Genomic DNA, 25,980 nt, shown 5'->3' with positions numbered 1-25,980 from the left:
ACTGGAGGACACATCAGAGCCTCTCTCACAGCATCAGCGCCCGACACCCGGAGACGACATGGCAAACGCGTACCTGCAGGGAGTAGAGATCTCAGCCTCGCAGTTCCTGGATATATTCCATCATTATGACAACGATGGTAATTGCTTTCCTTATTTTGCGGATTTCATGAACAAACGTTTTTTGGGGGAAAGAAAAAGGAAGTCTTGCCACCTGCTTTCCAAAAGTTTGGTTAGAATAGTGGTTATCTTGCATTAACCTGTGAGGAAGTCAGATTTTGAGAAAAGGCAAGAGTGTTAATTATTTCAGATTCTGACTGATGAAAGCACATCTGTTATTTGAAACTGTGTTGTGTGATTGATGTGGGCTGTAAATGCTCTCAGGTAATGGATTTATCGAGGGGAAGGAGTTGCAGAATTTTATCAAAGAACTTCAACAAGCTCGAAAGCAAGCGGGACTGGTGAGTCACAGTTTTATTCAATCTTCTGCTGCTGCGTATTGTGAGGTCAGCAATCAGGCTGGGGGTTATGGGACAGACGACGATGTTGTGTATATTAAAAATAATTAATAATAATATTAATAATAATAATAATAATACACATTATTGATTAGTAGTAATTAAAATAACTATAGTGATTAATATTAGCAGACCTTAACCATTGACGTCCAAGTATTAATGTCTGTAGAAAATGTGAAAAATCTTTCCAAAAATAAATAAAATACAATATTCATTGCATTTTTGCAATGTTTCACTTAAAAATATATTTCTGCTGCTTGTTTAAAATGAGCTGAACAATTCTGGAAGTTTTTTGGAGGGGAAGCTTAATTGTTTCATGTTCAATCTACTTAAATGTGGTTATTAAGGTAATTATTTTGTGTTGGGACAACATGAATTAATTGAATGAGACTTTTTTTTGAAAATGCAAAACTGATTATTTAAAAATAAAATGAGACAAATATTTATTGGGTTTACTAAATTTAAGGTTGTAAACAATTTATGTACTGAAATTCAGCTTATGTAAATTGTTTGCAACAATTTGCAATTAACTATATTTTCAGTGTATTATATTATAAATAATATGTTGAAAATTTTATAGACCCATACTCGCATAGACAGCACATGCTCACATGAACATGCATACATAATTGAAACAATCTTGTGTGAAATCGTTTGGTGGCTCCTTTTGATATTGCAAGGACATGCCAAAAGATCGCAAATGTGCTATATGCACATGGACTTTACATTTTCAACCAGGCAGCCCAAGGGCTTCCGGTGACCTGTCTTTTCATTACAAAATTGTCACATTTAAGATTTGATTTCTTAAAAATCAGCAATCTTTACTGCCTGTTAGATATACGATGTGAAGTGTGTCTCAGATTGGACAAGCACTGCATTAAATTCCATTTCCTTCCGCCTTGTCTTTAAAATATGACAGTTTATTTTACCTCAGTATTTTCAAATGGTATTTCTGCGATAGCTAGAATGGTTACAATGGTCTTTCATCTCGTTTTACACTTGAACAACTGAATGCTTAAGTCTATTTAACTGAATGTATTGTAATTACATTACAACATCAATGCTGTAAAAACAAGCTTGTGAAATTAAAAACAGTCACATTAAGCTTTCACCGGAAGTTCATTGTTGACTTTAAAACTCTAGCTGTGCATAGAGCCCATTTCAGCTTCCTTGAATGTAAAAAAGAAAAAAACGTTTTTAATTTTTAGGTCCCCCTATGGACAGAAATGCAAAATGATACTTCAGATTTATGAACACTGATTGTACATATAGCGTGTAATCACAATGGTTTCCTCATGATTTTCCTATGGATTTTACATTTTTGAGTCTCTTATTTTTGTATTATCTTGTGTATGGTGGACCAGAGAGTTCAATTGTGCTGCAAGTTAAGAAAAAAAAAAAAAACACTAACAAATGGAAAAAACAACTTTTCATCGTTTTGATGACACACAAATACAGACACGTCCTCTCTGATAACAACACTGCTGACTCTAAACAAGAAACAGCAGGGTTTGTCAATTTTTTTGGTCTCAAAACACTTCTGTTGTCTGCACAATTTGCAGCACATTTCTTTATTTGCATTTGTTGTCAAATTGATGAAGATGTTTTCTGAACTTGTTGTGTTTTCTTAACTTGCAGTAGAGTTAAGCCTTCTTGGCAAATTAAGCAAGTAAAATAGATTATATGTAGACTGTAAATATTACGGAATCTAAAAAAAAAAAAACATGGTGAAAAGGAATGACTTCCTGGTTAAGCTATGAGTGCCATCATGGTCACAGGTCATCTTAAAAAATCTAACATTGTTTCAGCAAAATAACTCTTTATAGATGACCTTTGAGAAAATATCGTGGATTAAATGGCTCTGCATCACCTCTAGCGTTTCTAAAAGATGATGAATTCAGTCTTTGCTGTGTCATATGATAAAGTGGCTTATTATGAGACTTGTTTTAAGCTCTGCTAGAGGACAGTTTATCTCTCCATCTGTGTTCATGCACATCTGCTGCTGAAGTCACGCAGGATAAACTCTCATCTGTGTTTTTCACAATAACTCCACCATCCTCTACACATGCAATCTGCTGTTACATACAGTACACCACGGGTCAAAAGTTGAAGTAAAAAAAATAAAAAAAGATCAGTGAGTTTTTAAAAATCTTTTCCAATAAGCTTACTCTGCTCATCAAGGCTGCATTTATTTGATCAAAAACACAGTATTTACAACGTAAAATATGATAATTTATTCCTGTGATATGAAGTAAGATTTTCAGCGTCATTACTCCAGTCTTCAAAAATCAATACAATATGATAATAAAAATAATGATTTTAATGATAATAAAATGTTAAGTGTTATTTTCAGTGCTGAAAATTGTTGGGCCTCATTGTTTTGATGGCAACTTTGATTCAGTACCATTAAAAGGTACTTTTAATATGTTTTTACTTATTGAACAAGGACACATTAAAGAGTGAACAATGATTTTATTTAAAACTAATATTTTGAACATTCAGTTTATCAAGTAAATATAACCCTAAAAAAAATGCTGATTGTCCCAACAAAACTCTGTAGAAGTTGTTTTCAACATTGAAAATTATAATAATCATTGTTAATATCTGATAACCAATAATAACTGATAATAACAGAACAGAAAAATCAACATTTCAATCATTTCTGAAGGATCATGTGACACTGAAGACTGGATTAATAATGTTGAAAAATCATATTTGTATAGCATGAATAAAAACATTTGAAATACAATCAATAAGAAAAAAAGCTGTTTTGCAGTTTTTACTATATTTTTTTGATCAGATAAATGCTAATTGCCAAAATTGGTGTAAAAAAAACATCTTGCTGATCGCAGATTTTGATGAAGGAACCAGGACTCGATATAGAGAAAAGACCTTGGATGAAACTCATCACTGTTACAGATGATGGTTTGTTCTTGTCTGGAATAAACACATGCTGAAATTGGCAAACAAACAACATCCATAAAGGCTGAGGCTGACTGAATAGATGCTGAATAACTGCTGCTGAATGAGTGTTGAGAATGTCGTAAATGGTGTTTTTCAGTTATTCTGTCATGAAGGTCAGAGATTTTAGTCATTTAGCTCTGTAATTACTTCTGTCTGAGCAGCTCAGGGTTGAGCATTTACATTACATTCATATCAGTGAAGGCTTGCTTTGTGGATCATTTAAAAATGAATGATTGTAAATGTTTAATCAGTGTTGAAAATAATCAATCAATCAATATTTTACAACAACAGTAGTAACAATGATGTATTAATAATAACTAAATATAGTAAAACACATTTAACAGTGAAATGCTTCAACTTAAACAAATGGTAAAAATACATATTAATAACACAGATTTGACGACGACGACTACTACAACTACATACTACTGTAAATCAATCAAAATACATATTAAAAACTTGGATTGGCTGATAGTGGATTGACTAGTAATAGTAGTAGGATGAGGAGGAGGAGTAATAATAATAATAATAATAATAATAATAATAATAATGATAATAATAATAATAATAATAATAATAAATTCATTTATTCAATCCCTGAGCCGGTCGTGGGGGCAGCAGTCTCAAGAGAGATCCCCAGAGGTCTCTCCCTCTCCAGACACTTCCTCCAGCTTCTCTGACGTGATCCCGAGGCGTTCCCAGGCCATTCCCAGGGACACCGTTCCACCAGCATGTCCTGCGTCTTCCCAGAGGCCTCCTCCCGGTGGGACATACTTGGAACACCTCCCTAGGTAGGAGTCTAGGAGGCATCTAAAACAGATGCGCAAGCCACCTCAGCTGACTTCTCTCGATGTAGAGGAGCAGCGGCTCTACTCCGAGCTCCTTCCGGGTGACAGAGATCCTCACCACCGCCTATAAGGGTGCGCCCTGCCACCCTGTGAAGGAGACTCATTTCAGCTGCTTTTATCCAAGATTTTGTGCTTTTGGTCATGACCCAAAGCTCATGACTATAGGTGAGAGTAGGAACGTAGATTGACTGGTAAATCGAGAGCTTTGGCTTTCAGCTCAGCTTTTATACCACAACGGACCGGTACATCGACTGCATTACTGCTGCCACTGCACCAATCTGCCTGTCAATCTCATGTTCCACCCCCCACCCCCCTCGTGAACAAAACCAAGATACTTGAACTCCTCCACCTGGGGTATTGACTTTTCTTCAACCTGGAGATGGCAGACCACCTTTTTCTGGTGGAGCACCATGGCCTTGGAGGTGCTTATCCCAGCCGCGTCACACTAGGCAGCAAACAGCCCCAGTGCATGCCGATTGTCCATTTTCGATGAAGCCAACAAAAAAAACTTTATCTGCAAATTACACAGATGAAAATCTGTGGTCCCTGAAGCGGACCCCCTCCCGCCCAAGGCTGCACATAGAAACACTGTCACAATTAACAGAATTGGTAGCCTTGCCTGAGTCCAACATGCACTGGAAACAAGTCTGACTTATTGCCGGCAATGTAAACCAAACTCCTGCTTTGTTCATACAGGGACAAGACAGTCCTTAACAGAGCGACTCTGACCCCATGCTCTCACAGCACCCTCCACAGAATGCCACAAGTGACATGGTTGAATGTCTTCTCTTAAGTCCACATGTGGACTGGTTAAGCATACTCCCATGAACCCTCGAGCAACCTGGTGAGGGTATAGAGCAAGTCCAGCATACCACGGCCGGAGCGAAAACCGTATTGTTCCTCCTGGATCTATAGGTTCAACGATCGGCCGGATCCTCTCCAGTACCCTGGCATAGACTTTCCCAGGGAGGCTGAAGAGTGTAGTTCCCCCTATAGCTGGAACACACCCTCCAGTCCCCCTTCTTAAAATTGGGAACCACTACCCCAGTTGCCCAGTCCAGAGGTATTGTCCCTGACCTTGTAGAGATGTGTCAGCCAAGACAGCCCCTCAAAATCCAGAGACCCAAGCTTGGGTGATGAGTGAGTCCACCCCTGCATACCCAGTCTCTGCTTCCTCAATGAAAAATGTCAGTGGGGTCGAGGAGATGCCCAAAGTATTCCTTCCACCGTCCAACAACATCCCCAGTCAAGGTCAACAGCTCCTCACTTGCACTGTAAACAATGTCGGTGTGGAACTTCTTTCTCCTTTTGAGGTGCCGGGTAGTTTGTCAGCATGTCTTTGGGGTCGACCAGTAGTTTTCCTCCATATTGTCCTCAAACTCTTCCCAGGCCCTCCCAGGCCCGAGTTTTTGCTTCTGCAACCACCCGTGCCATCAGCTGCCTCTGGAGTCCTACAAGCCAAACAAGCCCCAATAGAAACCAAATGCATTATTATTATTATTATTATTATTATTATTATTATTAATATTCATACTACTAATAATAATAATAATAAGAAGAAGAAGAATAATAATAATGATCATTGATGGCAATTAATATTAATGATATAATGATTAATATTATTAAATATTATCAATAATAATAATAATAATAATAATAATAATAATAATAATAATAATAATATACACGAGAACACATTGGAAAAAATCCATCCAAAAAAAAAAAAAACAGCTAATTTTAAATGAGGATGAAACCTTCAGGTTACTCTAATATACAGCTGCACGCTGGTCCGAGATTGTAAAAGCTTGACTCTTGTCCTCCACGCTGTCCTGAGGTGGTGTCCGGTTGCTTTGCTTTATTGCGATGTGCATGTCATTGAGTTACGACACCATTAGGCATAAAGAGGAGCTGATGGACTGTGACGGGACTGAGGAAAAGGAGTCGCTGGGTCATTTCACACCTTCAATGATTTCATGCTGGCCTTTTCTACACCAGAAATGTCTCTCATGGGTCTCTGTGTATAACAGCTCCATTCATTCTGACTTCAGGACAGTAAATGTGTCTTAGTTTGATTTAATCTTTACTTCAAGTGTGCTCACCTAAAATTCAAAAACTACACAAACTTCCATTATACTGACAGTTTAAACACATCAGATGAGTAAAATATGACTTCATACAACAAATAACAATGACAATATATGATCAATACTGTTTAATGTGAAACTACTAAGGTTTTACTTACATTAAATGGAGTTAAAATGACTTGAAAGTGGTTTTGAAAGCATGGTTTGCTTGACTTCATAAATTAAATTAACAAAAAATGTGTTGCAATGACGAATCAAAAATTTTTATATTTGCAATTTTGTTTGCACGTCTTTGTATTTGGATTTATTTATTTTTTGTGTTTTGTTTAAGTGCAACATCTAAAGGACTAAGGTAAATTGACTACAAGCTTATTTTAAAAATATATACATACATACATACTATTGGTAAAAAAAAAGGTTTTAATAGTTAATGTATTTACTATCATAAAACAATTATGAACAGTACTTGTGCAGCATTGATTAATCATAGTTCAACATTTTCTACATTATTAACATCCAAATCCATGCTTGTGAACATTAGTTAAAGGTGCGGTAGGTGATCTGGAAAAACGCTTACCGGTTAGCATAATAGCTTTGAAAGACAGTCCCACCCCTGCCGTCCAAAGCCACGTCTCCTGAAACAAGAACGTGCGCTCAACAGCAGACAACCCACTAGTTCATGTTATTCGTCAGTTGGAAATGGTCCCTTATGAAACTGAAAATGGTCACATCAATATTTTGCTGGAAGATATCAGGGGCTGAACAACACTTGGATATAACCCATTCATAACAACAACATCTATATCAGTGTTGGGGAGGTTACTTTGGAAATGTAATAGATTAACTGACAAATTACCCTATTTAAAATGTACAAAGTAAAATGTATAAAGTTGATTACTTTATAAAAGTAATTATATTTCATAAAATTTTCAAGCATTTATACCAAGCAGGTGTGACCTTACAGTTGCTCTGTTTACTGTTAGAATCTCATAATCGTTCATCATTTTCATCTTTCTGCAGAATGCATAGTGCATATCAAAAACAAGCAAAGCAACTGATTATTATTATCCAACATATCCCAGATTTCTAAGGAAAATTTAAATGTAACCCCATTTGTAATCTTTAACATTTTCACAAGTAACTGTAATTTAATTACACATTTTGCTCAGTAACTAACAAATTACTGTTACTTTTATTTTGAAATTAAATTACGTAACGCTGTTACATGTAACTAGTTACTCCCCAACACTGATCTAAATATGCTTTGCATGACTAAAATACTTTTAAAACATAATATTTCCTGTCTAAAAGAAATACTTTAGCCATGATGTCATTATTCCTCCATCGTGCAAATGTAACTCCAATATTGATTACATTCAGGTTTTTTAAGTGGTTTCAGCATTTGATTTTACTGCTGTGATCTCACGTGTCTCATGTGCACATGAACATGCAGTGCGCATGAACGTGTTCACACGCTAATGGTGGTTCTGCATGAACAGATGCGCAAATGTACAAATCTACATTTGCTGACAGATAGTTTGGGTTGCTTATCAGAATTATGGGAATTAATGGCCCGACAATATTTAATTGGATGAACATTTTAACACATTGAGATTATTTACTTTAATCATTGCTATTGGAATGTGAAGAGACTTTCAACCAGCACAACAAAAAAAATGTCCCTGAGGACAGTCACCTACTGCACCTTTAATGCACCGTGAGTTAACATGAACGAACAATACAATATATTTTCATTAATTAACATGAACAAATACTGTAATAAATGCATTGTTAATGTTAGTAAATGAATTTAAAATAGTCAATAGGCCATACTATGCAACAAAGAAAAATCTTATTCTTTGTTATATTCAACTGTACCAGTTATAGTCAGTCTTATTTGCGGCAAAAATCATTCGATGACAATTCTCTATAAAAGAATCACAAAATAGTCATCAATTATAAATATTTATGCTTTGCGCAATTCTTCAGATCATTAGGCGTTATCCATGTGTCTATTTTTTTTTTTACATTTCATAAAAAGATTAGCATGATCACTTATAAGCATCACTAATAAGTATTTAACTTTATCACGAGGTCTTCCTATGAATGACCATTGAACGTTATTTCACTTACTGTATTTAAAGATTTTATCTGTATTTAGATTTTATTTTATCTTTGAATATAAAATATTTATTTAGTCTGTCTAATGCTTGATTGTTGTATAATAAGTCTGCAATACACCAGTGCAATATGGCCTCAGAGATGCCCGCCTTCATTCATCTCAGCTGTATTGATTAGGAAGACAAATAAAATGACACTCTTAAAATTGAGTGGCCTTAACTACAATTGACATCAAAATACAGTTACAATGTTCTTATTTTGTCCATATTGTACTGCACAACAATATGGTGCTAATGAGGTGGGATATGGGAAAGCTTTATGTTTAAAGTGCAAGATAAATTAATTACAAATCTAAGTAAATGATAACTTAAAATATAAGTACAGTATAAAAATGTGTGCATAATATCAAATAAATAATTGAAAAAGTAGTACATAGTAATTAGGACCACTTATTAAAAAGTTGGACTGAATGTGAATTTTATTGGCATATCAAGTGGATAAAACTAACTGTGGAGTCTGGGCTTTAACTTTCATCATGTGAACAAACTGAAGTGTTTCACATTAAGTGATTTTTGCACAGTCACCGCTCTGTGTCCTTTGCCAAGACGGGCAGGTTTTTTTGAGGAATGAGAACTCCTCTCTTCTGTATCAAAAGTAATATAAAAACACAATCAGCGCTGTGCAATGAGGGCTGAAGACAGCAGCACATCCCATCTGTCTGTGTGGATTTGTTTTTACACATCAATGACTTTCAGAACGCAGCAAAATTCCACTGAAGCAGCCGGAAGCTTCATTGTAGCCAGAGAAGTCTGCAGCAAACCACTTTTTTTTCATTGCAATCCATAAATGTTACTTTTCAGGATGCCCGCTTGTTGATTTTTCTCCTGTTTGACTTTATTCCAGGAACTAACAGACAAAATGAAGGCCTTTGTTGAGAAATATGAGCAAAATGCTGATGGGAAAATAGGTATCATTGAGGTAAGGAAAATTGCTACATAATGTTTATTTCTAGTATATAATCTATTGTTACAATGTCAAAGACAGACAAACAAACAAGTTACAAGGACTCTCCATGGGCGTAATGTATTTTATACAGTAAAAAAAAAGAAAAAGAAAAAGAAAAAGCCAATTCTATGGCCTTGCCCTACCCCTACCTTAAACACAACCCTCACAGGAAATCTGTGGCAAAGATTTTATGTCAAAAGACCACATTAAGTATGATTTTGAAGAATTTGTATTACAAAAACATTTTGCATGTCCTCGTAAACCACTGTAGTAGGGTGCAACTACACTTTTAACTTACTGGCAGCCCTACTGTAACTTAACTTATTTTACAATAAAATAGCCTTATCGCAACTTCTTTTTAGGGTAAAATGCCCTTTACAATACTTTAATTTTACAAAATGACAACTTTTCAAGTTCTTATACAGTCATTTACGCTTGACACTAGCAACAAAACCTTTATTTTTAGTATATAGGCCTACTTTTAATTTTTGTAAATTCCAAATAAGGTATGATATCTATTTTACAACAATTATACAACAGTATTTTTATTATTCATTGTTATTATATTCAATTTTAAAGGGATATTTCATTCATCAATCTATTGTAAATGCATTTTATGATACAAGATGTTGTATTGTGTGTTGTTTGTTGATTTTTTCATTTAAAGTAGCAGTTCTTGATTACTTTAAATATAGTAGAATACCACAAATTAAGATACTGTAAAAGAAACCGTAAAAGTAAGTACTGGGGGTTTTTGCAGTAAATACATGTAAAATTGCGGCAAAGTTTAACTGTATGTCAAACCAGTGTCATTATACAAAAAAAACCTGCCCTTGTAAACCACCAAAACCAGTACATATACACACTGTGGCAATGCATTATATACTAGAAAATATTGCCAGGCTTATTACATAATAATAAGCAATTACCTAAGGATCAAAAATAATAATTTACTCCCTTTTTAAATTTCAGTTATTCTCATATATTTTAATATTTAATCCAGAATAATCAAAATCAGAATAAGCATTAAAGTTTTTCTTCACACTGGAATATGACAATATTATTTGAATCTTGTTTTGACATGTTATTTTACTTGGGGAGGTTATTTATAACATTAAAGTTGACTCATTGCATTTAAGATGCTTTTTATGTGTGTGTGTGTGTATACTTTTGTAAATGTTATTTGACTGCCAGTGATCTTTTAGGCTTCAAAATTATAGAGCTTTTGACATGTCAACATGACACAGCATTCAGCTCACGCTGTGTTTATTTATGTGAGAACGATTATGTTTGTGCATTTATGAAATGCTTTCATTCAACTGAAGTATTGCGAGTCACATTTGACCATCAAAACATCATTTATGAAAGCATAATTGCTGGTTCTGTAACCTGTTGAGAGTGATGAAAGTGTGTAGATTTACAGCTGTCAGCGGCTCTCTGTAGAGCAGTTCAGCCTTTGACACTTCATAATCAGACATCCTTTCAATAACTATTGCTCTCAGCATTTAAAAAACATCAACAAAATATATATGCACTTTTTGTGATATAATATTTTTCTTTGCATCTTTCACAGTTGGTTCAAATACTTCCTACAGAGGAAAACTTCTTGCTATTTTTCCGACAACAGCTGAAGTCCTGTGCAGAATTTATGGAGGTGACTCTGAAATTTAAGCACCAATATCCTTTTTCACACAAACAGACATTTGCGAAAAATTACCACCAATTTTCCTGAAAGGGATCATGTGTGAACAGGCCCCTTTTAAAAATACCAGTAAATGCGTTCTGGCAATTTTCCGGAAAGAAAAGTTGTGACATTACAGGTAATTTGCTGGAATGCTGCTCTGTGTGAACGCAGAATGAAAATTGCCAGAAAGAGCTTGTTCATGATTAAAATGCGCTGAGGTGAGATGTCTACTCCAGCCTATTAGAACATTCAGACGCATTTACATCCGCGCTGTTTATAAAAATAAAAAACTTTGAATATTTAGATGCTATGTTAGTCAGATAATGTTTCTATGTTCCTTCTTAATGCCAACTGTCGAAAAAATGATTGATAAACTGCTGTTTGTTTACCTTCAAGCTCTGCTTTAGTTGCTTGATATGTGCACATAAAGCAGGCGGTGAGCACACACATATCGTTTCTCCATACGTTTTGTGTTTTTTGTTCACAGTACTATATATCCACAGAATTTGTTATGTAGTCAAATGCGTAAATATTTAACTGCAGTTTGCACTTCTGCCTTTGGGTGTCTCTGGGACAAAGCAGCCGCACGAATGCTAAAACTTTAAATAAAAGTTGAAATCATCAACAGAAGCCTGACTCCTATGTTAACAAATACAAACACAGCCATTTAGAGCTCATTTCTGGTTAATGATATCAGAATTAACTGGTATTTGGAATGAATGTGTGAATGGTTCAGTAAAGTCGTTCTGAAAATTTTACGGATATTTACCGGTATCACAGTGTAAAAGGGGTTATTAATCTTACCCTTGTTTTTAATAATCAGTTCTTAAACTGGTTTGTTGTATGCAAACCTCAATGGTTTAAACATACAGTATGAACTTCAATTTTTTTTTTTTTATGAAAGCAGAAATTATGCAATTTAGCTTAAATTGATTTGAATTTATATTTATTTATATATATTTGTATATATATATATATATATATATATATATATATATATATATATATATATATATATATAGAGAGAGAGAGAGAGAGAGAGAGAGAGAGAGAGAGAGAGAGAGAGAGAGAGAGAGAGAGAGAGCGAGAGAGAGAGAGAGAGAGAGAGAGAGAGAGAGAGAGAGAGAGAGACTTTTTTACATTTATAAATCCCTCAAAATTTAAATTATGAACCCAGAAAAAAAGCGGCAAACCAGAGAAAAGACTGAAGATAAAACACAAACAGTACGAGTAACTAAATCAGACATGGGTGTGGTGGAACATAAGCTGTAACCAAAGTAACAAATGACTATCAAAAGTCAAGGCATACAAGGCTACTACAGGTGTGTTCCAAATTACATTCTTATGCACTATTCTATGCCATTTTTTAGTATATTGTTAGTAGTGCATTCACCCAACTTACTTTTTAGGGTAGCTTTTATGTGATTTTATTTGACTTAGATTTTTAGATTTGTTAGTATTATTTTGTGCAATTTAATCATTTTATTATTAAATGGGTCACACTTTACAATAAGGTTCATTAGTTAATGTCAAGTAATGCATTTACTAACATGAACAAACACTGAACATAACATTTACAACTGTATTTATTCATGTTATTAAACGTTAGTTAGTGAAAATGCAGTAGTTTATTGTTAGTTCATGTTAACTCATGGTGCATTAACTAATGTTAACAAGCATGGACTTAAATGTTAATAATGCAATAGTTAATGTTCAAATATGATTAATAAATGCTGTACAAGTGTTGTTCATGATTAGTTCATGTTAGTAAAGGCATTAACTAATGAACCTTATTGTAAAGTGTTACCATTAAATGTTTATAATTTATCCTTGTGTCATTTATAGCTGCACATTTTATGACTGTAAATTGCCTTGAGATGCTACTTTTAAAGGCGCTATATAAAAATACATTGTATTATCATTATTATTATTATTATACGATTTAAAAGATTTTAAATAGAACAATTGCTCTTTAAATATGTGGATTATGCACTTATTCAGCTGATAAACAACACTTCATGCACTCAATGCTCATGTAGCAGAAGGGTAAGAGCTATTGGGCACTAAGGTTGGATTTATTTGTTTATTTTTACAGGTACTATTTGGTAGTTTGGTCCTTCAATTAATTTAACTGAAAGACAGTTTGCATTTTCATTTAGTAAAAATAGAAAAAAAAACTGTGTTCCATTTAGGACAACAATAAACTCATGCACATGCTTGAGTGTGTTAGTGTATAAGTGCATAGTCTGATTTGGGACGCAACTAGTAACATACAAAATTACTTGCTCAGAAACATTATAAATGTCTAAATAAGAGTCATAAAATTCAAAAAGCCTCTGATGATGTTCTTTTAGACTATTTGTAATCAAATGCATCTTTGGGGAGCATTCTTTCAAACTTTTAAATGGTAGTCCATGCTCCACATGCTCTTTTAAAAGTGCAAGTTTAAATGCAAGTTTAAATGTAAGCACTAACCTCATTTAACTTATTTTTCAGGCTTGGAGAATATATGATGCTGATCACAGTGGATACATTGAAGCTGATGAGCTGAAGGTAGGAAACCAATTTTAACCACTTTAGATCTTACCGACAAAACTCTTTAGAAACTCAACCTTTAATGATCTACAGAGATAAATATGAAGTCTCAGGAGACCTAAAGATAATAACACTAATCTTAAACCTAATATTGTACCAACAAATACAGTACATACGGTGTGTTGCTTTGACCTATAGAAAGGACACCGCCAGTACTGTAAAAAGCTCTAGCTTACAACAAAGCTGACATGCTCTTTTCAGAAAGGTGACAAATCCACCATGGTGACATTTCAGGTTCTGTTTGATCACACCAAAACATAAAGAACAATACAGTGAAGCAAAACATACGTGCTGCATTATTCCATCGTCGAAAAATAAAATAACAACTGTAGGCCTATGGGAGTTTAATATAAATTTCTAGGATATCTATAAATTGACATATCCTGTTTGACTAAAACTGTAGTTGGAGTTATTACAAATTCAGGTCTTTATGGGAATTCAGGGTTAAACTACGATATCATATTTTAAACTTTAGTTGATGTGTAATGTAGCTATTTGAACATAAACAACATCTCTGGATGTAATATGCTTAAAGTTCGATGCAAAGGGAGGCATTAGCATTTACAAAGTTAGCTTAGTAAACCCTGAAGCAAATGAAGTTTGGGGACTACAAAAAAAAAAAAAAATATCCAGACTAGTAAGATTACAAATGCTTCAGGTTACATGCATTCACCATGCGCATACACCCCATGCAGCAAAGGGGCGTGGCCAGAGACTCTAATGTTTTAGCAGAAAAAGCTGAAAATGGCATCCAAACACAGTTTTTTCCACAAAGCTCATTCTGTTTCTGTATTTTGGCTTCCAAAGGACACAACACAAAGAGAGAAGTGCTTGCAGTTTAATTTTAATTATGTTCTAGACAATAATAAAAAAATATAAAGCTAGCATTTGACAAAGGACAGCTTACAGAATCTCTCCTAGTTCAGTTCTGGATTCAGCTAAAAGCTCCTCAAAGAAGGAGCAGCTCCAACCCTATAAGAAGAAGCTGTGAATTGTAAGCCTCATCCAGTATTTTTGTTTGTTAAAATTGATCTATGACATTTAGCACTATATTGCTTTGCATCTTATAAACACAAGCAAGTCTTAAAATTATACTCTGGACCATGCCTTTAAGTAGACAGTTACACATGTTTAAAAAAAGTACACTACACTCAAAAAAATAAAAATGTTTTTGCTGCTTGTTCAAACTGCTTATTTAAAATTGAGCTGAAACAAAATTCTAGAGATTTCTTTTGAAAACTTAATTGTTTCATGTTCAATAAACTTTGTTACATTAACTAATGGATGTGTGTTGGGACAACATGAAGGAATTGTGTGGAATCATGCATTTTTTTTTTCCAGTGTAACCCTAAACCTAGTGTGCGAATTATACATTGATGATGGGGGGGTCAAGTTTTTTAGTTATGTTTGGTAATATGCTTCAGTGAACCAAAGTTATATATCTAATTCAAATACATCTAAATTATTCATGAAACCTGTTATTGTGTTTTCAGGGTTTTGAGGGTTTATTTGTGTTATTAAATAAACAGTGATCGGTTTGCTTTCCTGCACCTACTATTAATGGATGACCATGAAAGACTGCATGTATTTTTTACTCAGTCCTTGCTCTGTGAAACATAATGTGGGACACATTTAAAATAGAAAAAAAAAATTATAGGGGGGCTAATAATTCTGACTTCAACTGCAGATAAAATCGTGTCTTAAATTATGTTTATTAATTCATCTCCTAAAGTGACTTTGGATCTCTGATAAACAGGAGAGTTTAACTCTTTTGTATTATCAAACTTGGCACACAGATTTGCTGACAAACATACTGTACTTTAAAATACAGTTCCACACTATTATTGGCTGGTTTTTCATCAGACAAGACAAAGCTAAGCCATTTAGAGAGTAAATGACAACAAACCAACAATCAAATAAAACTCACAACAAACAAACTCAAGTCCCGTTCATCACTATTCTTGGGTCAAGAAGCAACATGTCAAAAAAAAAGAGGCAATCCTAACCCTAACTATCAATTCATGTCAGCTTAACAACACAACTAAACTAAGAATGCAAATTACTGTCATTTATACCTTCTAAAATGCAAGAGACTCATTCAGAAGGTCAGTCTTAGACATTTTGGATCACCCACATTATAATTTTCATCTCAATAAGTCAGCAATGCTCTTTATCGTGTGGACAGGAGAGAGTATGACAACAAACGGAACAAAAGGTTTGATTTGCAGAGCGGCATTAATAAGCATATGCACGCCTCAAAGGGGCTTGTGTAAAGCAAGCACTGAGGATTTGTGCATAGAAATTAAAATGGGAAGCGGTTTTTCTTTGAACAGCTGCCAGATTTACAGTCAGTGATTTGATGAGTGCAATCTGTCAACACCGGACCACTTTTGGACCCACTACTAATGGACCTCCGGCAGGAAGAGGAAATGCTGAGAGCTCTGTGAAATATGGATGCTGGATTTTGGAGACAGAATGACTGTACTTAATAATACAGAAAATTAATAGTTCTGGTGCTGGATGCTGACTGTCAGTTTTTCCCCCATTCATTTTCCCCTAGGGATTTAAAGAGAAAGTTTACAAAATTTGATTTAAAAGTTAAGAGTTGGACAAAATAAAGCTAGAAGACTGAATACATTTATTTGAGTTTCTTCATCCACAAAAAAAATAACTCATTGGATAGCTATTTAATTGAGGGCATAACTTCCATCCAATAAATTTGTTTAGCACAAACTAAAAAAGAAAAAAAAAGAAAAAAAAATTGGTGAATTGGTCTAACATGATTCTAGCAAATAAAGGTTTACATACATTTGTATTTTTAACTTAAACTCAAAGGTCTGATAATATCATGTGTTGTGCATTTCAAAGTCTCTTTGAAGTTTTGTTTGAAGTTATCCTAAATGAACTAAAAAAGCTATTTTAAGCATATTTCATCAGTTACAAATACATTTGATTGAGACTGATCTTATGACTAGGCCCACACGGAATCTGTGCGCGCAGAATTCTGCAGATTTTCCGCAGATTTTCCACAGAATTCCGCAGATTTCTGCAGTTTTTTGGCCCATTATAAATTCTGTTTATTTACTTGAGTAAATGTGTAAATCGGAATTTATTCAGTTTTTATTCAGTAATTTGTTACTTTTGATTTAATATATTAAAGTAAAAGTTAAAATACTCTGCAGGATACTCCCAAAATAATTCTGCAGAAATTCGCTGATTTTTACCAAAATTCTCAGCAGAAATAGCAAAAAACGTCCGCAGATTTCGTCTGGCCCTACTTATGACTAATTTTATGACAGTTATTGCTCACTGAGCAAAGCAACAAACATTTGCTAATTAAGCTGCCAACACCCAAAGCATAGGTGTTTCTGCGAGGTGGTAGTCTCAAAACTCAAAGCATTACATGAAAATCTTTTAAATCTCCAAACTAAAGATTAAACAAGTCTTTCTTATAACTTTAAACACCTACAGATAAGGTAAGATTACTTTTATTGTCAATATCCCTACTAGGTAGTTGGACCAACACAATTCCTTCATGTTGGACCAACGCAAAACGCTTAAGTTAACCTAATGGATTACAAATTTAAGAGGACTAAACATAAAACTAATAAATTGGCCAAAAAAATTACAAGAACCGTGTTGGATTAGTTCAATTTACACAGGAAGTCTGAACAAGCAGCAGTAATCATTCTTTGAGTGGATAAATGGTAATTGCTAGTACTCAATCTAATGTTTTGCAGAACTTTTTGAAAGACCTGCTTCAGAGGGCTAAAAAACCATATGATGAGAAGAAACTAGAGGAGTACACATTGACTACGGTAAGAGAACTATTGAGTTTAACCAATACATCTGCATTTTGTGTCATCTTAACAAAAAAACTTTTCTTTTTTCAGCTAAAAATTTTTGATTCAAATAAAGATGGGAAATTATGTCTGTCAGAAATGGCACGGTCAGTGAGCTTGCAAATTGCTTATGAATTTTAATCACTGGCTAATATCTTTTGATATCAAGATTGGAAATATGTCATTGTTTTTGTTAAACAGGCTGTTACCGGACAATGAGAACTTTCTACTAAAATTTCAGGTATGTCTACATTAAATCGGAATTCATAATTGATCTGGATTTTACCAGTTAAAGCTAAACAACTTGTTTTCTTTAGGGCGTAAAAATGGCCAGAAAAGAGTTCAACAAGATTTTTGAGTTATATGATAAGGTAAGTCATTGATCAGCCATTTATTCTTATGCTTTAATAATATTCAAAATCCAAAGATTGACAGCATAAAAGTGACAATTTTCCCAAAAATTGTGAAGTTTAACAAATTTTCAAGTGGAGCACATGAGATGATCACGGCTGGTCTCTCATCTGTAATAATAAGGAAGCCAATTGGATTATTCCAAACTCACTATAAATAGCCCATTTAGCACTACTCTCTTATCTTTGTTTTTGTGGACCCTGCGTAGATCAAGCAGTATCTAAGAGGGAACTCTTGAATTTATTCTCCGGTTACTCACTTTCTTTTTCTTCTGTCAAACACAAAAGATATTTTGAAGAATATTGTAAACCTGTAGCCATTGACATTCACACTTTTAATATGTATATAAAATTAATGAAGTGATAGTTCACTGATTTCCAACATTCATCTATTTTTGTTTAAAAAAAAAAGATATAATAAGAGGATATAGGCAGTTGACAAATAGGCAGTAAAATTATTTGTTTTAAAACCCTATTTAAAGAAAACATTGTTATATTTATGCAGGTTAAGATCTAATGATAGAGAAAATATCAGCGGTCAATAAAATATGTCCTATTGTGTGACAAACTTGTGTATTCTATTGTCGTTGTCCCCACTTGTTTGATAACGGAGGTGTTACTTTAGATGGCATGTACAGAAGCTGATCTGGGATTAGTTTATCACACAGATCGCGTTCGTCAGTCAGCGCTTATACATGCATTTGAACGGCGATGATCGATGCACAGCTTTAACCTCTTAAAGTCAAGTTCTATTGGGCTTTCTGGATTTTGCCTACCCAATTTCAAAAACATCTCAAATCTACATGCACGGAACCACTTATAGGGGTATTGGGCCAGTAGAGACCTGCGGAAGTAAATGACATCACAGACCCAGTACCAGGGGCCTGTTTCAGAAAGGAGGTTAAGTGAAAACTCAGAGTATTTTAACCCTGAAATGAGAGAAACTCTAGGTTTTCCGTTTCAAAATGGCAGGTTTGTTAAACTCGAGAAAGCAGGGTAAGTCAAGCCTGTTTCTGAAAGAAAGGTAACTTTAACTCAGAGTCAGTTACCTTGGTAACTTACTCTGTGAATCTAACCTGGTCCGGAGCAGGTTTTATTCTCTAAACTCTGAGTTCCCCTTCGGTTGGGGAACTTCAGTGCCATGAATGGGAGGATTCGGATCAGAAGCCGCTTATCTGGAGAGTATTGAACGGGCCAATGAATGAAATTAATTGGCAGCGTAAGCTTGCGCAGGTGTGCGACATCTGCAATCATCTCAGCATATAAGCACACCTGAAGCCAGCAGACGCCATCCCTTTTCGCTTCAGATCCTTTCTGAGTGAGTCGATGAGGGTTCCTCTTGCTGATCAGCACTTCAGAGCGAACGAGTGTGTCTCCCGGTCCAGAGTGGGTCTTCGCGGTGGCAGACGGTCGAGCTGGGTTACTCCCTTGCCTGCGGTTCTTTGGGTCCGGTCCTCCAGAGCGGTGCGTATAGTTGCAACTTTCCTAAAAGAGCAACACAGTCGTGCAGCACGTCCTTTTCAGGATGGCGCTCCGACTGTGCGTTTCTGGATGCGGGGGTTTCCTGTCTCCGGATGATGGACACGATCACTGCATTGCATGTTTGGGGGTCCAGCATGTTAATGCGGTGCTCGCGGGCGGTTCATGTCGTCATTGCGATGCCATGACCGTTGCACAGCTAAGATCGCGGCTAACTTTCGCAAGAGAGCGAGCCACCCCAGTTGCCTCCTGTTCTAAAAAAGCAGCGGGCGCTCGGGCAGATCTGAGGGTTTCAGCGGGAGCTAATCCGCCGCCCACGGGCTCGCGGACCTCTCGCTCCTCACGGCGCTCCATCCAAGCTTCGGGTGGTGAGAGTGATCCGTCTAACCAGATGGTAGCTCTCACACTCGCTGACACCGGAGATCAGATGTCCTCCGCGGCATCGGAGGGTGGGCTTTCACTGTCCGACGAAGATCCGGACCCGCTCGCCCCCTCCGGGCAGGTGAGCGCTGTCAAATCGGATCCTGAAGCGGACATGTTAGCCGTGCTTTCCCGGGCTGCTTCGGCCGTGGGGTTGGAGATGGTTTATCCCCCAGCTCCGCGGCCGGACCGACTAGATGGGTGCTACGTAGAGGACCAGAAGGCGAAGCCTTCGAAGCCTCTCGTCCCCTTCTTCCCGGAAGTGCACAGTAGGCTCACGCAGTCCTGGAGGGCACCTTTCTCTGCCCGTGCTGCGAGTGCCTCCGCCCTCACCGCCCTTGACGGCGGAGCTGCCAGGGGGTATGAGGCGATCCCGTCAGTGGAGCGCGCTATCGCGGTCAATCTTTGTCCGCGCGGCGCCTCTACGTGGCGGGGTTTGCCCCGCCTCCCGTCCAAAGCCTGTAGGTTGTCTGCCTCCCTCGGAGCCAGAGCTTATAAGGCTGCGGGCCAGGCTGCTTCTGCTTTGCACGCGATGGCCACCTACCAGCGCTACCAAGCGCAGGCGCTGGCCGAGCTGCACGAGGGCGGGTCCAACCCAAGCTTATTACATGAGCTGCGCACCGCGACCGACTATGCTCTTCGGACTACTAAGTCCGCCGCGTGTGCGCTGGGGAGGACGATGTCCACACTTGTGGTTCAGGAACGCCACCTCTGGCTAAACCTGGCCGATATGCGCGACGTTGACAAAGTTCGCTTTCTTGACTCGCCCATATCCCAGGCTGGCCTGTTCGGCGACACCGTCGGTGAATTCACCCAGGAATTCAAGGCGGTGAAAGAGCAGTCGGATGCGATGGGCAATGTCATCTATCGGCGTGGCCGTAAGCCCGCTCCGCCCGCCGAGCCATCCACCTCCGCTGTTCCTCGCCGAGGGCGCCCGCCAACGAGTGCTGCCCCGCCCCCGCCTGCGCCTCCGGCCAAGCGGGCGCGGCGTTCACCTCGAAAGCAGGCAGCCCCTCCTGCCCAGGGCGCCGTTAAGTCCGGTAAACGGACCGCGAAGCGTCCCTGAGACAGGCCATCCGGAGAAGAGGAAACTTGCTCTTTCCCCGCTGGAGGGCGGGGCCCCGATAACAACGGTACTTTTCAGTGCCACCAAAACATCAGTAAAAGAGCACTTTTTCCCTTCCCTGGATGTGACTGCACGAGTTCTGCCAGTCCGGGACGCGCTGCCTTCCGGCTCGCAGACTCTACGTGCTTCGCCAGTGGCTCACGAGCGCTGGGGGGACGGTCTCCCTTCCCTCAGCCCTCCAGCCCCCTCTCCGGAGTCAGGGTGCGGAGCCAGAGCGACTCGCTCTCCTCCAGCTTTTCCGCGGGACCCTCGTGCTTCCCGGATCAGCACACCCACTCCGCGCTGCCCCACCGCTGGTACGTCAGCGATTGTAGCGATGACTCCATTAGCGAGGGCTCTGCCTGCCTGGTTAGCGCGGGCCAGCCCCTCGCGGTGGCTCATACGCACAATCAGACTCGGTTACGCGATTCAGTTCGCGAAACGGCCCCCCAAGTTTACGGGCGTGTATTTCTCCAGGGTCAACCCCCTGTCCGCCCCTGTCTTGCGAGAGGAGATTGCTGCCCTCCTGGCGAAGGGTGCAATCGAGCCGGTTCCTCCAGCCGAGATGGAGAGTGGGTTTTACAGCCCATACTTCATCGTACCCAAAAAGAGCGGTGGGTCACGGCCAATCCTAGATCTGCGCGTTTTGAACCGCTGTCTGCACAAGCTGCCGTTCAGAATGCTCACGCAGAGGCGCATTCTCCAATGCGTTCGTCCTCGGGATTGGTTTGCAGCCATAGACCTGAAGGACGCGTATTTCCATGTCTCCATTCTTCCACGCCACCGCCAATTTCTGCGGTTTGCGTTCGAGGGTCGAGCGTGGCAGTACAAGGTCCTCCCCTTCGGGCTCTCTCTGTCTCCGCGGGTCTTCACCAAACTCGCGGAGGGTGCCCTAGCGCCCCTTCGGCTCGCGGGCATTCGCATACTCAATTATCTCGACGACTGGCTGATTTTAGCCCACTCGCGGGAGCAATTGATTATGCACAAGGACGAGGTGCTTCGGCATCTCCGCCTACTGGGGCTTCAGGTCAACCGAGAAAAGAGCAAACTCGCCCCCGTGCAGAGGATTTCTTTTCTCGGGATGGAGCTGGACTCGATCACCATGGTAGCGCACCTCTCCGAGGAACGCGCTCGCCTGTTGCTGAACTGTCTGAGGGAGCTCGACAGCAAACTAGTGGTCCCACTGAAGTTCTTTCAGAGGCTCCTGGGGCATATGGCATCCGCAGCCGCCGTCACGCCGCTCGGGTTGCTCCATATGAGACCACTTCAGCACTGGCTTCACGATCGGGTCCCCAGACGCGCATGGCACGCGGGCACACACCGGGTCTCGGTTACTGCGCTGTGTCGCCGCGCCCTCAGCCCTTGGAACGACCCCTCGTTCCTACAGGCCGGTGTGCCTCTAGGACAGGCGTCCAGCCATGTTGTTGTTTCAACAGACGCTTCCAACACGGGTTGGGGGGCCGTGTGTCGCGGGCATGCGGCTGCGGGCCTCTGGAAGGGTGCCCAGCTGCATTGGCATATCAATCGCCTAGAGCTGTTGGCAGTGTTCCTCGCTCTCCACCGCTTTTTACCGGTGCTGGAGCGGCAACACGTGCTGGTCAGGACGGACAGTACGGCGGCGGCGGCGTATATCAACCGCATGGGGGGTATGCGCTCTCGCCGCATGTCTCAGCTCGCCCGCCGTCTGCTCCTCTGGAGTCACCCGCGGCTGAAATCGCTGCGCGCCATTCACGTCCCAGGCACGCTCAATCGTGCAGCCGATGCGCTCTCACGACAGCTGTTACGCCCTGGAGAATGGAGACTCCACCCCGAGTCTGTTCAGCTGATATGGGCGCGATTCGGGGAGGCCCAGATCGATCTGTTTGCTTCCCCCGAGAACGCTCACTGCCAGTTGTTTTTTTCCCTGACCGAGGGCTCTCTCGGCACGGATGCACTGGCCCACAGCTGGCCTCGGGGCATGCGCAAGTATGCGTTTCCCCCAGTGAGCCTGCTCGCGCAGTTTCTGTGCAAGGTCAGGGAGGACGAGGAACAGGTTCTGCTAGTTGCGCCCCTTTGGCCCAACCGGACCTGGATATCAGAGCTCTCACTCCTCGCGACGGCCCTCCCCTGGCGGATCCCTTTGAGAGAGGACCTACTCTCTCAGGGACAGGGCACCATCTGGCACCCTCGCCCCGATCTTTGGAACCTCCACGTGTGGTCCCTAGACGCGAGGAAGACTTAGGTAACCTACCGACTGCGGTGGTTAATACCATCACTCAGGCTAGAGCCCCCTCCACGAGGCGCGCCTACGCCCTGAAGTGGAGTCTATTCACTGAATGGTGCGTCTCTCGCAGAGAAGACCCCCGAAATTGCCAGATTAGTGTTGTGCTCTCTTTCCTTCAAGAGAAGTTGGACAGCAGGCTGTCGCCCTCCACTCTCAAGGTTTACGTGGCCGCCATCTCCGCTTATCATAGCGCGGTAGCTGGCGGCACCGTGGGAAAGCATAACCTGGTCATCCAGTTCCTTAGGGGTGCTAGGCGAATTAATCCATCTCGCCCCCCTCTCATGCCCTCTTGGGATCTCGCCCTCGTTCTCACGAGTCTGCGATCCGATCCCTTTGAGCCACTCGAATCAGTATCTCTAAGATTTCTGTCCCTGAAGACAGCTCTGCTGGTTGCGTTGGCCTCCATCAAGAGGGTCGGGGACCTGGAGGCATTTTCGGTCAGTGACTCGTGCCTGGAATTCGGGCCGGATTACTCTCACGTTATCCTGAGACCCCGCCCCGGTTATGTGCCCAAGGTTCCTACCACCCCCTTTAGAGATCAGGTAGTGAACCTGCAAGCGCTGCCCCCGGAGGAGGCAGACCCAGCCCTTTCTTTACTTTGTCCAGTTCGCGCTCTGCGCATTTATGTGGACCGTACTCAGAATTTTAGATCATCTGAGCAGCTCTTTGTCTGTTATGGCGGTCGGCAGCAGGGAAGTGCCGTATCGAAACAAAGATTATCCCACTGGATTGTGGATGCCATTTCACTCGCTTATTCGAGTCGAGGTCAGCCGTGTCCCCCGGGAGTACGTGCACACTCCACTCGGAGCGTTGCATCCTCTTGGGCGCATGCACGCGGCGCCTCTCTAACAGACATCTGTAGAGCTGCGGGCTGGGCGACACCCAACACATTTGCAAGGTTTTACAATCTGCGAGTGGAGCCGGTTTCCTCAAGGGTATTAGGTAACCCTTTGGTGATTGAGGAGACAACTCGGTAGGGTGTTGAAACACGCTTGCTGCGCCATTCTCCCTAACACGGAGGTACGTGCGCCTTTTTTATCTGTCAGTAAAGTTCCCCGTCAGGTGAGCCCTGCAGATTCCTCCGTGGCCCCCAGCACTGACTCAGCGGAGGAGTCACTTGCTGGCCCACTACGTTGTAGGTCTGCCCGCTGGTCAGCCCGCGTTTTGGGTATAGGTGCCTGCTATGCGTGATCCCCACTAGGCGATCCCATATGCTTATTCCGCCACGGTTAAGTCCCCCCTCTGGGCGGACCCGTGTCTTCCCTCTCCGCTAACCACTCTTTGCTATGCGTACTCCCCCTTTTTAGGGCTAGTCCATAGGTAAATTCTGCCATCTATCCCCCCCTTGGGTAACGGATGGCCTCCGCAGCGTCCTCCCTATCGGGATTGCACGCTTCCCAACGTACTGTCGTATTTCCTAGAATTATCTAGATGCTCACGACTTCCCAAAAAATATATCTAAATCCGTAAAACTTCTGTTGAAGTAGGATAAATTAGGGCCAGGGACACGTTGGAGGACCGCGCCCCCCATGATGTGGGTGCGTCACGCTTGCTTGACTATCTCCTCATCGGGGGTGTTGGTAAGGTGCAGTCATTATGGCGCTTTCCATATTCTCCCATTCATGGCACTGAAGTTCCCCAACCGAAGGGGAACGTTCGAGGTTACAGAAGTAACCCTTCGTTCCCCGAGGAGGGGAACGGAAGTGCCATATTCCGTCGCCATAATGACTGTCCCTTAGCTGTTTGAAAGTCTCTTCAGCTTAAAAGGATGGCGTCTGCTGGCTTCAGGTGTGCTTATATGCTGAGATGATTGCAGATGTCGCACACCTGCGCAAGCTTACGCTGCCAATTAATTTCATTCATTGGCCCGTTCAATACTCTCCAGATAAGCGGCTTCTGATCCGAATCCTCCCATTCATGGCACTTCCGTTCCCCTCCTCGGGGAACGAAGGGTTACTTCTGTAACCTCGAACGTTTCTGTCGGTCTCCTCCCCCTTTTTAAAGATGAAGCAGTATTTCTCGCCTTAGCCTTACATCTCCACACACCTATTTTAGAGCTCATTTTGGAGACGTACATAAAAACGATTGATGGAAACTTCATGATTCACATAACTTTTGAAAATACGCATAATAAAACGTGCATAACTTAGTAGGTTAAACTTTTATTTAATAAGAAAAGATGCGCATGAACTACAAAGTAAACACTTAACAAATTACAGTATGTGCATTAAAAAACGTTTGTTAAAGATGATGATGAAAATGTGTGGGAATGGACAAACCGGCAGACTGAGCGCACTGTAGAACGTCTTAAAAGTTTTAGTTATTCTAAAAGGCCTTAACTGTTTCAGTATTATTGTATAATATTAATTACATCCAAGCGTCTGGAGCGTGTCAAGATCTCCGCGTCTCATGGCTTCAAACGCCCCCACGTGTTCATTGTGTGTCAGCATTGTCGTCTGAAGTGCAAGTACATTTATTAAATAAAAAATAATTGGCGCAGCTTCTTCTACCGCAGTAAATTCTGTTTTCACTGTTGATATTTGACACAAGTTAATCAGGAAGTGACAATTGTGTTCTCTTTGACTTGTTGGATGAAAACGCTGCTTTATTCGCATCTTTTAGGCGTTATTCCAGTTTTGCACAAA

The 25,980-nt window shown here is 40.1% G+C and overlaps 2 protein-coding genes across 9 annotated transcripts in view; one reads left to right on the top strand and one right to left on the bottom strand.

The window, feature by feature from the left end:
• kiaa0319 (KIAA0319) overlaps positions 1 to 25,980 on the bottom strand; it is a 164,656-nt gene that overhangs the window by 134,715 nt on the left and 3,961 nt on the right. The window contains exon 2 of one of the 8 annotated variants that reach the window (XM_087287553.1): positions 6,989 to 7,046. The exons of the other annotated variants lie outside the window; for them this stretch is intronic. The gene's annotated coding sequence lies outside the window, so the exon portion shown is untranslated. The remainder of the gene's footprint in view (positions 1 to 6,988; positions 7,047 to 25,980) is intronic. 8 annotated transcript variants of the gene reach the window in all.
• The window catches only part of calb1 (calbindin 1), a 32,711-nt gene continuing 6,758 nt past the window's right edge, over positions 28 to 25,980 (top strand). Inside the window, exons 1-9 of the mRNA XM_087287585.1 lie at positions 28 to 137; positions 382 to 458; positions 9,436 to 9,510; positions 11,111 to 11,191; positions 13,718 to 13,774; positions 17,557 to 17,634; positions 17,710 to 17,765; positions 17,860 to 17,899; positions 17,976 to 18,029. Coding sequence (XP_087143711.1) covers positions 59 to 137; positions 382 to 458; positions 9,436 to 9,510; positions 11,111 to 11,191; positions 13,718 to 13,774; positions 17,557 to 17,634; positions 17,710 to 17,765; positions 17,860 to 17,899; positions 17,976 to 18,029 — 597 coding nt within the window. The 5' untranslated portion in view covers positions 28 to 58. The remainder of the gene's footprint in view (positions 138 to 381; positions 459 to 9,435; positions 9,511 to 11,110; positions 11,192 to 13,717; positions 13,775 to 17,556; positions 17,635 to 17,709; positions 17,766 to 17,859; positions 17,900 to 17,975; positions 18,030 to 25,980) is intronic.

The sequence above is a fragment of the Danio rerio genome, chromosome 16 (genome assembly GCF_052040795.2).
Source record: "Danio rerio strain M-AB ecotype USA chromosome 16, GRCz13ab, whole genome shotgun sequence".
Taxonomy (NCBI): Eukaryota; Metazoa; Chordata; class Actinopteri; order Cypriniformes; family Danionidae; genus Danio; species Danio rerio.
The sequence above is the reverse complement of the archived record's forward strand: the minus strand, read 5'-3'. Positions and strand labels throughout refer to the sequence as shown.